We start from the raw sequence: 14,165 nt of genomic DNA, 5'->3' as shown, positions 1-14,165 counted from the left end.
TTTGGAGCTCATGGTCCCCCTCTAGGACGGTGTGGGTAGTCCAAAAGAGGTGAGAACAAGAGGAGTGGGTTTTACTCCCGGTGCACCCAAACACGGGCAGTCCACTTCATCTCTGAGCCTCGGCCCCTGCGTCTGTACAGTGGGGACCAAGGGACCAAGTTCACGGGGTTCATGGAGCTTATGTGAGGCCAGTGTGTAAAAGTGCTTTGTAAATTACACATCTCCACGTGAACAGAATGCGGCTTATCATTCGTTATTTTTATTATCATAAACGAAGTCGTGTTGTTCTTTTGCTTGAGACTCAGCCATGGCTCTTCTTTGCACTCCGGATGAAACCCATCCTCCTCATCATGGCCCACTAGACGCCGCATGGTCTGGCCCCTGCCTGGCTCCCGCCTCCTGCCCGCATCTCCTTTTGTAGAACTGCCCCTCCTGCCCTGTGCAACAGCCCCACTGGCCCTTACGCTGTTCCTAGGACACACCAAGCCTCTTCCTAGCTCAGGGCCTCCGTACTTTCTGTTCCCACTGCCTGGCACACTCTTCCCCAAGTGTGTTGCATGGCTGGGTTCTTCACCTTCAGATCTTAGCTTATGTTACCTCCTCAGAGAGGACTTACCTGACCACACTCCTCTGACCAAGCACAGCACCCATCTCTCTTCTCTGCATAGAAACAGCCATGGGTCACAGTGTTTTTATGTAACCGCTTCAGTGTTTATGGCCTTCCCTTCATAGAATGTTGGCTCCGTGAACATAAGGATCTTGTCTGTTTCGTTCACTGCTGGGTGGTATCAGAGTACCTGGCACACAGTAAACACACTAAACAGTTGTTGAATGAATGAGTGGGCGAACGACTGGCAGGGAAGCCTTTGTTTCCCAAATGGCCCCTCTTACACCTGCTTCCCTTTGTCTCTGTCTCTCAGATATGGAGACATGGTGCCCAAGACGATTGCAGGGAAGATCTTCGGCTCCATCTGCTCCCTAAGTGGTGTCCTCGTCATTGCCCTGCCAGTCCCTGTGATCGTTTCCAACTTCAGCCGGATCTACCACCAGAATCAGAGAGCTGATAAACGCAGGGCACAGAAGGTAATCCTGGGACCTGGGAGGGGGGTGGGCAGCACTGGAGAGGGGCCCGCCCTTGGCCTTGCGCAGCTGTCATGAGGAGTTCCTGGGAGAACCACTGCACTGAAGGCCTCTGGGTTTGGAAGGTAAGGCAGCTCTGGGTCCCTTGCTCCCTACCCGTGTCCTGTATTCCAGCCCCAGTCAGCCGCACAGGGCAACAACCGCTCGGTTACCCACAAGCTGGTGAGCTCCCTTCTGGATGGTCTGTGCAATTTCCTTGGGCCCTGGCTCTGCAAGGCCTCAGCCACCAGCACAGGCAGTGCCCGGACTCCTCCATCTCCCAGCCAAGAGCTTACCCGGGGAGTGTAATTGCTTTTCAGTGCCCTGTAATGGCCTATACAAAACACCGTGACAAAAATTAATTTGCTTAAAAAGAAAAATGAATACTCTGAAAGGAGATGATTCTGCAGCACTGAGTTAAGGGACAAATGGCACAGCGGGCTTTAGTCACCTCGGGGTATCGTAGGATGAGGCACGGAACTGCACTTGATGGTCAGGACTGACCATTGTCGGTCCTGAGGAAAGTTTTCAGTGACGCCCAGGGTGCACTGCTCAGGAAGGCAGGGCAGCGTGCGCGCCCCCTCGCCACAGGATGAGGAAAGACGTCTGAAGGTTTTGGTGCCTGGACAGAACCTCCTTTCCTGACCAGCCTCACCTTCTGTCCAGAGCAGCCCCCTCTCCACTCAGCCATCTGCCCTTCACCTGCATTTTTAGGGCCTCTGGCTGGCAAAGGTTCTTGGCCCAAGGGGGCTGCTTTTCATTCCTCTTCTGATCTGGGCTGAAATACTCCCCCTTCAGTAGCATCTCAACCTCCAGGGGGTACGGTCAGAGCCTTTCCAGGTATGACGGATGGAGGGACCTCGTTGAACAAGTCACTTAACGGTGGCCTGAGATGTTGTGTCCTTCTTTTATTCTTTCATTTATTCATTCTACACACATTTACTGAGCCCCTACTATGTGCCAGGCCTTACTATGCATTGAGCTGGGTTATTCCCTCACCACCTCCTGGCCTTCCACCTGCAGGGACAACCCCCAGATAGCAGGGCTTCCTCGACATATCAGAAGAATCCAAAATTTCAGCACAGACCTGTGTCTGCTGACCGAAACAAAGTCTCAAAGTGCATGAAAATTAACTCTGAAATGTATAATACTTTGCATATAATGATGCAATATACATTATAAAGTTATGTAATAAATCTAGCGGGTTCCCACTTCCAGTGTATCCCCTTTTTGTGCCCTGGGGGCCCCCTCCTGCTTGCCCTTCTGTTTCCCTCCGCCTGCGTGGAAATAGATTTTGCCTTATCTTGACCTGGGCCTGCAATGTTGTCAGCCTGCCTCTGCCCGATCTGCTGGCTCTCTGCTGTCCTCTCCATCCCCTCCCAGAACCGTTTCCTCCCTCTTTCACCCAAGGTCAGGGCTTCCCCACCCCCAGCCCCTGCTAGCCAGCCCAGAAATAGAAGTCTTATCTCTGTCCCTGTTCAAGTCCACTGGCAAATGTGAGCCGTATCTAAGTTCACTGTACAGTCCTAAAGAAAGGGGCTGGAAGAAACTGGGATCTCCTTTCCAAATCAAGGAGCCTGAGGCCCTGAAGGGCCAGGGTCCTCCAGCATCCCCACCCGCTATGGGCCCCCCGGCTCACACAGGTTTTTCAAAAAGCAGTGAGGTTCAGAGGAAGCCTCAGCTCACACACCCGCCCCCGGCTGTGCCCATCACAGCCCCACTCAAGCTGTGCCTTTCCTGCCCCTGCAGCTACCTTCCCGCCCTGGGCTCGCACCCATGCCTACTTCTTAGAGCATTGCATCTGCTGTGGTTTTACCCCTGCAAAGAATATAACAGGGGCCATTTCTCTGCAGAACTTTGCAAAGCTCTTCCTGTGTGATTAAAATCCGGAAGGAATCAGCTTTGGCGACTTCCTCCCTCCAGCCCCTAAGAATGAGACTCCCTCCCTTCTTCTCCCTGCCCACCCTCCTCCTTCTCCCTCTTTGCTCTCCCTTTGAAATTAGAGTAAATATTTAGTGTTTTCCCCTCGCCTGGATACTGTCTCCTCTCATGCTTGCTCAGCTCTGTCTCTTTCACCTTGGGCTTCCTGTGAGAGAGGGAGAAAGAGAAACCAGGATACTGCCTGCTTCCAGCACTGAGTCTGTGGCAGCCAGGCGAGGAAGGCAGGTCTGGGGACTCAGTGGGGAGTGGGGAGGCGGCACAGGAGGGAGGTCAGGGGAGCTGATGCTGGTTCCCAGCCCAGATCACATGCTCAGGAGCCACGACGGTAAGCTGCAGCCCACAGGCCTCAGCTGCAAAGGAAAGGCTCAAAAAGTTGTCACCCTTTCCCGTTGTGACTGGTTTGCTTGGGATTATTACTAAAATGACTCCGCGACTATTTCCTTCAGAGCCTAGGTGCTCTGAGCCAAGTGCAGTGGAGATCAAGTCAGAGGTCTAGCAGTGGACAGAGAGAGGGCAACATCTGAGTGGGGAGTTTTTAATGGAAATGTTTATTGAAATAATTGTAGATACACATGTAGTTATAAAATTATAACATCCAGGGTAATGATGCTGATACAACCCACCAATCCTATTCAGACGTCCCCAGTTTTACTTGTACTCGTGTGTGTGTGTGTGTGTGTGTGTGTGTGTTTGTGTGTGTTTGTGTGTGTGTGTGTAAAGGTTTATCGCCTATGCAGGGTCATGCATCCCTCACCGTGGTCAAGGTACTGCACACCACAAGGATCCCACTCACTGTACCTTAAATAACCATACACCCCACATTCTCCCTCCACCCTGTCTCCAACACCTGGCAACCATTTATCTATCCTCCCTTTATAAAGTGTTTTCATTTGCAAAATGTTATTACCAATGGGCTTACACAGTAGGTAATCTTTGGAGACTGGCTTTTTTCATTTTGTGTAATTCCCGGAGCCTCATCCAAGTCACGTGTATCAACAGTCTGATCCTTTTTCTTGCCGAGCAGTACTCCATGGTGTGGATGCCTCACAGTTATGTTTAACTATTTGCCTGGTTATTATAAATAAAGCTGGGGTTAACATTCACATACAGGTGTTTGTGTGAACGTAAGTTTTCATTTCTCTGGCATAAATGCCCAAGAGCACAGTTGCCCACTTTCTCTTTTGGCTTTTCCATTTCTCCTTCTTTCTCCTTTTCCTGCCCCTCCCAGGGCAGAGATGCTGATATTCATGGCCCAAGAGCGCCTGCTAGCCAGACAGCTAGGAAGTGCTTCATCACAAAGGGCCTCTAGGGCCGGCAGAATCCTTGAGCTTATCAGCCTGTGCCTGGACCTCTACCCGGGGTGACAGCATCCTCCATCCAGACCTCTCCTCCAACCCTGGAATCGCCACACTTGTTGAAAATGAAACTTCCTGGTTTTTGCTCATCAAGTTAAAAACCTGCCTGAGCGGAGTTGAAATTCAGGGAAGGAGGAGAGGGATGTTTTGGAAGCAGCATTTGGCCTGAAGGTTGGAAGACCTGATCCGAAGTCTTGCCCTGGATAAGTCACTTCCCCTCATGTCCTCCATTTCCTTGTCTGTAAGATAGCCTAGGTGACCGCCACATCCTCTTTTAACTCTCCTCCTTCGTAGCCATGGGAGAGAGTGGGGCTGAACAGTCCCCACCAGGGGCGAGTGAGCCCATCACAGTGGCTTTATCGGCGTGGATTTCTGACTGACCTTGGAGGGATCATCTTCCTTCCTGGACCATCACAAGCCTCGCTAGAGTGCATGCTCAGCCCAAAGCTCTGTGCTAGATGCCGAAGATAAAAATATGCATAAGTCACAGATTCTGGCCCTCAGGAGCTCAAAGCCAAGCCAGAAGTCCTCACCAAATTGCATATGCTAGGTACTGTTCTGTAAATCCGTTGCAAAACCTTTTTTTCCTGTGTGGGAAATGATTAAACGATATCGTGCATTTGATATGACAATCTGTTGCTTTAATAGAGCCCAGGGTAAGATAAGATTAAAAGAAGTGCCACAAAGGAGAGCAGGAGAATCTTTCATCTCTAGAAAGTAATGAAGACAGACCCCAGATACAAGAAAGGTCTGGCTCTAAGTGGTGCAATCAAATTATATAAGGCTCTAATGAGCTTGACACAATTGGATTTCCATATGCAGCTCTCCACACCCAGTATTCACCCAAAGCAAGAATAGCTACCTCCTCGAATGATGAAAAACTTGCTTGAATATACGCATCTAGCTGAGGGGAGGGCGGGAGCAAGATTCCCAGGGAGGAGAATCATTCTGGACCTTGAATGAATGATCTCTGTTCAGAGAGAGGAGGAATGGTAAGGCTTACTAACCATCCTTTCTCTCCCAGCTTCCTCTTTTCGTGCTCCATCCAGGAGAGAGTTCTTCCTCAGGTTTACAGGCAGACCTTCCAGGCTGAGTACTGACTTCTTCTCCAAATTTAGAAACCAGGGAGGGCCACTGAAGTGTCCCTGCAAGGACATGCTGGCCACAGGGGGACTTCCCAGGAGACAACAGATAAAGTGTGTTCTTTGTGCTTCCGTTGACAGCCTGACTCCAAGTCCCTGGCCTCCTTTTAGCAGATAAGCCAGTCCAGCAGGACACTTGGAGGGGACACTTCCCCATGCTGGGGAGAAGGTGACAAGAAATAGAAATTGCCACAATTTCCCAAGGACTCCTCTGTTCAGAGTACATGCTGAAGTTAAACTGGGCCTTTTAGAGGCAGGAGGAGGGACCCCCTGCCCCAAGTTCGGTCTGTGAGTCCGTCTGGGCTCTTCTGCTTCCAGTAGCAAGGGCCTGGATTTGGGTCCAGATCGACGAGAGCCCAAACGATCAGCTGCATTTTTTTTTTAAACCAGCAGAAACCCCTCTATCAGTCCTTTCTCCTTCCCTCCCAAAGCCTCTTTCCTCTTAGGCTTCACTCCGTGGTTGTGCTGCTGTCATGGTGACACTGATTATGGTCATTAGGAAGGAGAAGAGAAGCCAGCATGTGCAGTGTGTCCAGCCTCTCCCACTGCCTCTGCAAGCAAGAGGGAGCTTGTGTTGAGATACCAAGCAGGCTTCCTGCAGGACACTGCTGAAGCCTTCCCAGGTTGGAGCTGGGGAGATTTTCAGTGGTCATGGCAGAAGCCAAGGTGGTGTACCGAGATGTGTTCCATCCTCCCCTCTCTCACACATACACTGGGCCCCCGGTCACACGCACATGCACTCATTCCCGTGGATGCGCATAAAATATACACACACTGACACATCCATGCATGAATCCACTCCCAAAGACAGACGTGCAATTGTAAATTCATTTAAAAATTTACAAATTACTAGGCACTGGGGGTATATCAGTGAACAAAACAAAAACCACTGCCCTCGAGGAGTTTATAGTCTGGCTGGGGAGAGAGACATTAGTGAGATAAATATATAAAGTATATACTACCTTAGTAGTGAATGCTGAGGACAAAACAGAAAGAGGGGAAGGAGTTGAGGGGTACAGAGACACATGGCTTGGTTTTCTCGTAATTAGCTGGTATTTCGGCGCCTACATATGTGCACAGGAAACCGTGCTGGACCCTAGGGGAGAATCAGGAGACCTATCACATGTGCTCCTTTAAAGAGCCTGCAATCTAGTGAGAGATGAGAAATACCCTGATGCACCACTGAGTAAAGGTCATGAAATCTGGGGAAGGAGGGAGGTCACCGATGAGTGATATTCCTCTGGCCAGGATTACACGCGGGCTGGAGAGACAAGTGGAGCCCCTGGGCAATCTGACCATGACCGTGCCCCCTACAGGGGGACACAGCCTCTCAGACCAAGTCCCACGGGTGTAAACAGAGATCCCTGCAGCTGGGAAGCAGCTTCGTCCCCTTCATCAGGCATCACCTGGGAACCCGGTCTCCCTGGGACAGCCCGTTGTCACTGGCTTTGCCAGGCTCACAGTCTTTTTGTCTCAGTTTCCCCTCACTCTTTTATTATCTCTGCCAATCACAGAAGGCCCGCCTTGCCAGGATCCGTGTGGCCAAAACAGGCAGCTCCAATGCCTACCTGCACAGCAAGCGCAACGGACTTCTCAACGAGGCGCTGGAGTTGATGGTAGGTGCCCGGAGGACCGGGGGTGAGGAGACGGAGGGAAGACGGGCTTGTTCTCTCGCCCCAGGGGCACCGGTTCCCTCACCCCGGAGCCCCAGTCTGAGCCCTGACTTCTCAGGCATGTTTCCAGACTTTCCGCAGGTAGCAGCCCCCTCTCCGAGTACCTCTCCCGAAGGATGATCATCACTACCCCTAAACCAGCTTTAGCTCAAAGGCCCCCAGCCCAAAGGCTACAATGTTCTGGGGTTTCCCTAGAATTTGATTCATCCAGATTTTTCTGGTCCCTCCTACCCTCTGTGGAGAAGTGAAGGAGGTGGAGGGGAGAAGAGCCACCAGCTGCACACTCAGGCTCTCTTCTCGCTCACCAGGGCACCCCGGAAGAGGAGCACATGGGCAAGACCGCCTCACTCATCGAGAGCCAGCACCATCACCTGCTGCACTGCCTGGAGAAAACCACTGTGAGTCCCAGCCCAGTGCCACCCCCTTTTCTCGTCCCTGACCCCTGACCCTTCTCCAAGGTCAGAACGTACAGAGTGAGAACTCTGTACTCACGTCCTCATGCTGGGCCCAAGCTTTAGAGGTCAAAGTCTGTCTCCCTCAGTTCCAGAGTAGTGATGAGGTCTCCATCTGCCCTCAGGAGGAGGACCCCAAGGAGTGGTGCCAAGTCACCAGGGGAGGGACGCCAGCTCTGTCCTGCAGCAGCACAGAGCAGGCCATTTCCTCCAGCCTTTCCACACACCCCTACATCGGTCCCCATGGCCGGTTTCTTGGTTACCAAAGCCTAAGGGCTCTGTCTGTCAAGTTTCCCGGTTCTAATGGGCAATGCCTCCTCAATCCTGGGGCTGACTTTGTGCTAGATTGCCACAGGATAGCAGAGAAGAACGTCAATTTTTGCCCTATCCCTGGGGCTAGGTTGATGCAATTTGTGGGTCCTTTTGCTCCTTACACTCCTCTTGGAATGAGAGACAGTGAAAGAAGGAGGCAGTGCAGATATTTCTCCAGCCAAGGATGTTGTCAGTACCACCCCATCCTAGTCACCCAGCTGTTCGCAGGGAATTCCGAATCTGAAAGGCTTTTTGTTAAAATAGAGTCACGGCTAAGGGGGCCACAGCTGGAATGTGGAATGACGCTTGTGCCTCACCAACAGACTGGAAGGAAGGGCAGTGGGGCCAACCCTGGACCCTTGGCAAAAAGTGTTAGGAGTAGCAGGGAGGGAGGAGAAGTCAGGCTGGACAACCAAAGGGAGACAAAGTGAAACTTTCCTGTTCCTCTCCAGGCCCTCCCTCTCCAGAAAGCCTATGGTCAGGGCTCAGCCCCTGAGGAAGGAATTCTCTAATTCTCAGTGTTCCATATCCTGGCCTCTCAGATATGGGAGGAACAGATGTTAGATGACTCTTAATATGAGCTAAATGTGAACACTATGGATGGCAGCTGAACCCCATGAGAGCTTCCAAAATGGGAAAGCACTCTAAAAATCTTAGTTTCCAGGATTTATCAAATATCTCTTAGTGTCAAGAACTGTATAGTATATGCGTATCTAGAATTTCTCTCCAAGACTCAGAGCTTGCCAAAGAAATAGGCCTGGACCCAACTGCCCTTTCCAAGTTGCATGTGCTGGGTGGAATGTATACAACTGAAAGGAGATGGGTAAAAATATTTGGGTTTGAAGGGCTGGAATGTTGGCATTGAAGAAATGAGATTTTGGAATCCAGGGGTGGAATGCTGGCATTGAAGGGGTGGAATGCTGAGTCTGACGGAAAGAATGTCAGATTGTGGGGATACTGGGATGGAAGAGATGGAATGCCGGACTTCAGGGGAGGAACGTGGGACTCAAGGGGTGGAGTGTTGGGACGAAGGAGGGAGAATGCTGGGAGCAAGGGATGGAATGTTGGACTGAAAGGGTGGAATGCTGGGACTGAGAGACTGAATGTCAGGACTGAGCTTGGGAATGCTGGAATGTACAATCAATGGTGTTTTTATCTTCTGTTGGCATGTTGTCCTGTAGGGGTTGTCCTATCTTGTGGATGATCCCCTGTTATCTGTACGAACCTCCACCATCAAGGTATAACTTTTTAAAAATTCAATTGATGTTTTCCTCTCTGATTCTTTTAAGTCTGTGGAGTCTCCTCTTTTACCCCTGGTCTGGTTCTCTGCATGTGCTGTTGATTCTTCTGGGGCTTACCCTACCTCTGCTGTCACACCCAGTACCAGCTCAGGTTTCTTTTCTTTTTTTTTTCTTTTTTCTTTTTGTCCTGAACTACCCAACTGCCTTTCTGATTCCTTTTTTTGACCTCCTCAGGGGCTTAGCGGGGCGGTAGAACATGGCACCAATGCTGGTGTCCTGTGAGTGTCCGTGGGCCACGTCTCTGTGCCACCTCCCCAGCTCCATGGGGACTCTTGGTATGGGCCGTCAGGGCTGGTCGCTCTCTCTCTGAACTCTGTTCTTATGCTACGTCTCTTCAGACTATCCTCACTCTGGCAGCCTTGGCCAGACCATTCCTGCCATGGATTTTTTAGTCACCTTGGCTGAACAGCCATTTTTTTAGTCATCCTGGGTTCCACTCCACCCCACCCTGAGCATCCCCAGCCAGGAGTCTGTTAGCATTCCCTTCCCATGCTTACACTTGACTTAGGGAATCCTATGCCCTTAGCTATATTAAGGATCCATACCCCATAACCAGGTGGAAAAAACCAATAATTTAAAGAAATCATAACCCTGACAGTTTGACCCCATTGGCTTTCAAGAGCAAAGCTCTCCCAATTCTGTTAATAATCGAGTGCCTTTAAAAGCTTACGTCTCATACTTACCCAGGATTCATAAGGATCTCACCCATCAAATCCAGAAAAGACAACCTAGCGTACCCACTAGCCATAGGAGTAGTGACTCCTAGGGAGTCAGTGAGTCCTTACCTGCCACCCCCTGGAGATCCTGTCGAAGCTACAAAGTCAGTCAGGTCTTTGCTTCTGGCTCTAATGATGCCACTAAGCACCCCCCCCCCATGTCCTCAGTGTGCCTTCAGCCCAAAGTTGTCGGTGAAGTGTATGTCACATTGTGATTTCACAACCGCAGTCTCTGCCCTGCAGTCTGATGACCAGGGCTGCCAATAGGAATCTCCTTCTTCCTTCCTTGGATGCCTGTAGGACTACCCCCGTCCTGAATGCCTATCTGTGCTCCAGGCAGCTGGGAGCCCTCTTCCCCCGGCCCAGAACAGAGACAGGCAGCCATCCAGAGGACGGGGCCCATCCTCTCCTTCCTGCCTCCCTCTACTTCTCCTCCTTCTCCTTCCCACAGAACCACGAGTTTATAGACGAGCAGATGTTTGAGCAGAACTGCATGGAGAGCTCGATGCAGAACTACCCATCCACCAGGAGTCCCTCACTGTCCAGCCACCCGGGCCTCACGACTACCTGCTGCTCCCGTCGTAGCAAGAAAACCACTCACCTGCCCAATTCCAACCTGCCGGCCACCCGCCTGCGCAGCATGCAAGAGCTCAGCACGATCCACATCCAGGGCAGTGAGCAGCCCTCCCTCACTACCAGGTGGGTGGCTCCACCCCCGTCACTCCCTAAAGCTTGAGGGGCTCCAATCACAGAGTAAAGCAAGCTCAGCGCGAGGAGAGAACCCTGAGTGTCCTCGGCCCCGGCCCCTTGTCCAATGCATAAGATCCTCCCCCCACCTTCCTTCTCATCCATGCAAGTTAACCCAAAGGCCCTTTCTATGCTTTGAAGGATACTGTAGCAGGTTTAGGCCCAATGTGGGCTTAGATACCAGAAAAAATAACACAACAACAACAACAAAAATCCAAAAATAACCTACTCTGGTGCAAAGAATGCTTTCTCAAGGAAATAATTTTCACAATTGTATTAGACCTGGCTTATCCAGGCTGATTTTGAATCACAGACTAACTTTCCCCTCCTTTCTCTGCTAATATTTAAGCCACTTCCTGCTACTTCCAGTGAGTGGCAAGGAATTCAGGGAAAAAATCAAATGCCACAAATGACGGGAAAATAATCCACTGGAGGAAGACACATGTACTCTGAATTCCAAAGCCCAATATACATGACTTGTGCAGTCTGAAGTAGTTTAGGAATAATAATCAGAACGGGTAATTACAGACTGATTACCAAAGGCAGAGATCTCTGTCTATATCGGTCTAGATCTCTCTGTCTGACCTCCTCCTAGTCACTGTGAGCTGGAAATGTAGAGGGTCAAGGAAGCTTTGGGATACTAGCAAGAAGAACCATCATCAACTCACTCTTTTTTTATCCCAGTCGTTCCAGCCTTAATTTGAAAGCAGACGACGGACTGAGACCAAACTGCAAAACATCCCAGATTACCACAGCCATCATCAGCATCCCCACCCCGCCAGCGCTGACCCCAGAAGGGGAAAGTCGGCCACCCCCTGCCAGCCCAGGCCCCAACACGAACATTCCTTCCATAGCCAGCAATGTTGTCAAGGTCTCTGCCTTGTAAAACCACTGGACAGAGGGCCAGTGCGGGTAGTGGGAGTGAAGGGGGCTGGCATGTTGGTGGGTGGCCGCCGGGACCACTCCCTCCCCCTTCCCCACTATTTCTGCCCGCCCCATTGCACCCCTAGCACTGAAACTTGTGCCTGGAAGGAAAAAGAGGCAGCAAAGGGGCACCTGAGGTTCACTGCTGCTAGCGTGGACATAGCCCTGTGATACTGCAACTCACTGGGGCCAGAGGAAGGGAGGGTGGGTGGGGTAGGGATGGGATGGTGGGGGTAGAAGCTGCGTGCCAGGACAGGGCCCAGAGGGGGAAGCCTCAGACCAAATGACAGTTGTTTCTGGAGACCCCAGTGAGGAAAATACAAGACCAAGAGATGCACAGAGGCCGAGATGTCACATGCAAAACAGGAAGAAAATATAACACTGTGGATTTAAGCACCTTTTTCAAGGCTCTTAATGGATAATATTTATTCATGGGAAAAGGTGGAAAACAGAAACACCAACGGAGTTTTGTGAAATGTTTTTCTCCATGGACCCAATACCTTTGAACCAAAACAATGCGTTCTGTGAGGTTTTTGTTTTTGTTTTTGTTTTTTTTCCTTTTATAGCAAAAGCTTTTAGGCCAAGAAGTCAGTTACTGCTGAGTTCTCTCTCCATTCCCCCAGGTAGGTGAGGTCAACTGAGCCTGGGCCCCACTGCCCAGCTGACCTGCACAGAGCTGCCAGGTGACCACACAGCAACCCTCACCCTGTCTGTCCCTGTCTCTTTTGTCTCTGTACCTCTCTGCTTTACCCCTGGCTGTTTTCCTCCATGTCCAGCCGTCTGTCTCTACATGGACCCCAGTGATCCTGAGACGTGCTAGTAAAGCCTTCTCTACTGCCAAGCACCTGCAGACCCATGCTTGGAAGTTATATCTGTGTGACTGCAGTTGTGGGAGAGAAAAGAATGAAGCAAAAACAGGAGTTTAGGGATGAGAAAAGTCTACCTTATAGAACAAAATGCTTCCCTTATGGTTGGAACCACTGCTGTTGGAAGTTTCCATTTCTGGGCAAGAAAGGGAATGACCAGAGTTATCACATTGGGATCTTGAAAAAGGAAATAGCCAGCCCCAGAGATACACAGTAAATGCTGGTGTGTGCTGGCAAAGAGAGAACAGAAGAACCGCGGCTCACAGCTGCAGTCGGCCCCTGGGCCACCTTGCTATGTACCCTTCCTGCAGGACCCACCATAAAGCCCATCCAGAGCTCTGCCAAGAGGCCCCAGGAGCAGTTTCCTGCAGAGAAGGCAGTGGTACGGGGACCACGCTTCTGACTTATCTCACACCTGAGGCAACCCCCACAGAGGCTGCAGATTAAGCCTGTGTGCCTCAAGAAGGATTCTCCGAAGTGTGAAAGCAAGTAAGAGATTATAAACGATTCTTACCTGGCCTGAAAGATGCCTTGAGGTCTGAAGAGACTTCAGGCCGGATGTGCCTGAAGATAACTGAAATGGGAGAAGCCTGGTCACCTCCCTGCAAGTGAGGAAGTGAATATTATTTCTGGAGAAACTGGACACATTTCTGTGCAAGTGACTTGCAGCCTGATGGGGCCGGGAACAGCGTTTCTGGAATCCAGTCAATTTTCACCGCTTACACACAGCAGGTGGGCCTTGGGGTTAGTGACAAGGCCCTTTCCACCCTCCCCAATCTCCAACTACCCTGTTGCAATCTCTCTTGCCTGGGTTCTGAGATACAGGAGTTCCTTGAGAACTCTTTATCCATTCAACAGCCTAGTGGTTAGCTGTGTAATTGTAGGCCAAGATTTTTTCTGCCCACCACAGCCATATGGATGAGTTTCACTAGCCAGGACCCTAAAAACATCTTCAATGGGCTTCCTTATGACCACAGCTCTATTGACCCTGTAGAAGGAGAAAGTCAAAGGGTTATGAGGTGGTACCTAACCAGAAGGTGAGCAGAAGGAAAAAGGAGAGGGAGCCTTCCTTCCACCTTAACGCTATCCTCATTGACCACGGACTGAGTCCCTTTTCTCTGGGTCTGGCCCCTAGTATTTCCCCCTTACCTGAGAATGGGGTGGTTCTGGCCCTCTGAGTGTAAGTGTAGGTAAGTAGAAAAGCTTTACAACTACAGAGGAGTAAGTGTGTACACACAAACACACACAACAACCTAAACACATTTGAGAGTAAGTACTCAGACCCATTTACATCGTATACATATTTCATTAGGGAAGGCAGAGGACTGGGCCTGGGCTGGACTCCATTTAGAGGGCAGGCAAAGGACTAGAAAAGGAATTTTTCTTTTGAAAGAATATGTAATGGAACAAAGTTAGAATGTCTCAGTATCTAAGTTTACATCATAAGAACTGAGTGGGGTAAAGGATAAGTATGTAAATAGGATCGTGGTTACATACACATGCAAACTGCCTGTGTTGAGGAACAGGTCATCACAGGGTTAGAACAATGACTGCTCCAACCCAGGATCTGTTTGGCAATACACCAAGGGAGTATATTAGTGGTTCCCACAAAAATTA

At 50.5% G+C, this 14,165-nt stretch overlaps 1 protein-coding gene across 5 annotated transcripts in view; it reads left to right on the top strand.

The window, feature by feature from the left end:
• The window catches only part of KCND3 (potassium voltage-gated channel subfamily D member 3), a 409,555-nt gene extending 397,664 nt beyond the window's left edge, over positions 1–11,891 (top strand). For all 5 annotated transcript variants that reach the window (XM_032487334.1, XM_032487335.1, XM_032487336.1 and 2 more), the window contains 6 exons: positions 921–1,083; positions 7,072–7,173; positions 7,539–7,628; positions 9,176–9,232; positions 10,463–10,710; positions 11,443–11,891. In XM_032487334.1, the coding sequence (XP_032343225.1) occupies positions 921–1,083; positions 7,072–7,173; positions 7,539–7,628; positions 9,176–9,232; positions 10,463–10,710; positions 11,443–11,644 (862 nt within the window). In that variant the 3' untranslated portion in view covers positions 11,645–11,891. The remainder of the gene's footprint in view (positions 1–920; positions 1,084–7,071; positions 7,174–7,538; positions 7,629–9,175; positions 9,233–10,462; positions 10,711–11,442) is intronic.
• The last annotated feature ends 2,274 nt before the right edge of the window (positions 11,892–14,165 follow it).

This window comes from Camelus ferus, chromosome 9 (genome assembly GCF_009834535.1).
Source record: "Camelus ferus isolate YT-003-E chromosome 9, BCGSAC_Cfer_1.0, whole genome shotgun sequence".
In the NCBI taxonomy this organism is placed as follows: Eukaryota; Metazoa; Chordata; class Mammalia; order Artiodactyla; family Camelidae; genus Camelus; species Camelus ferus.
Note: the sequence above shows the minus strand (reverse complement) of the source record. Positions and strands in the feature narration are given on the sequence as shown.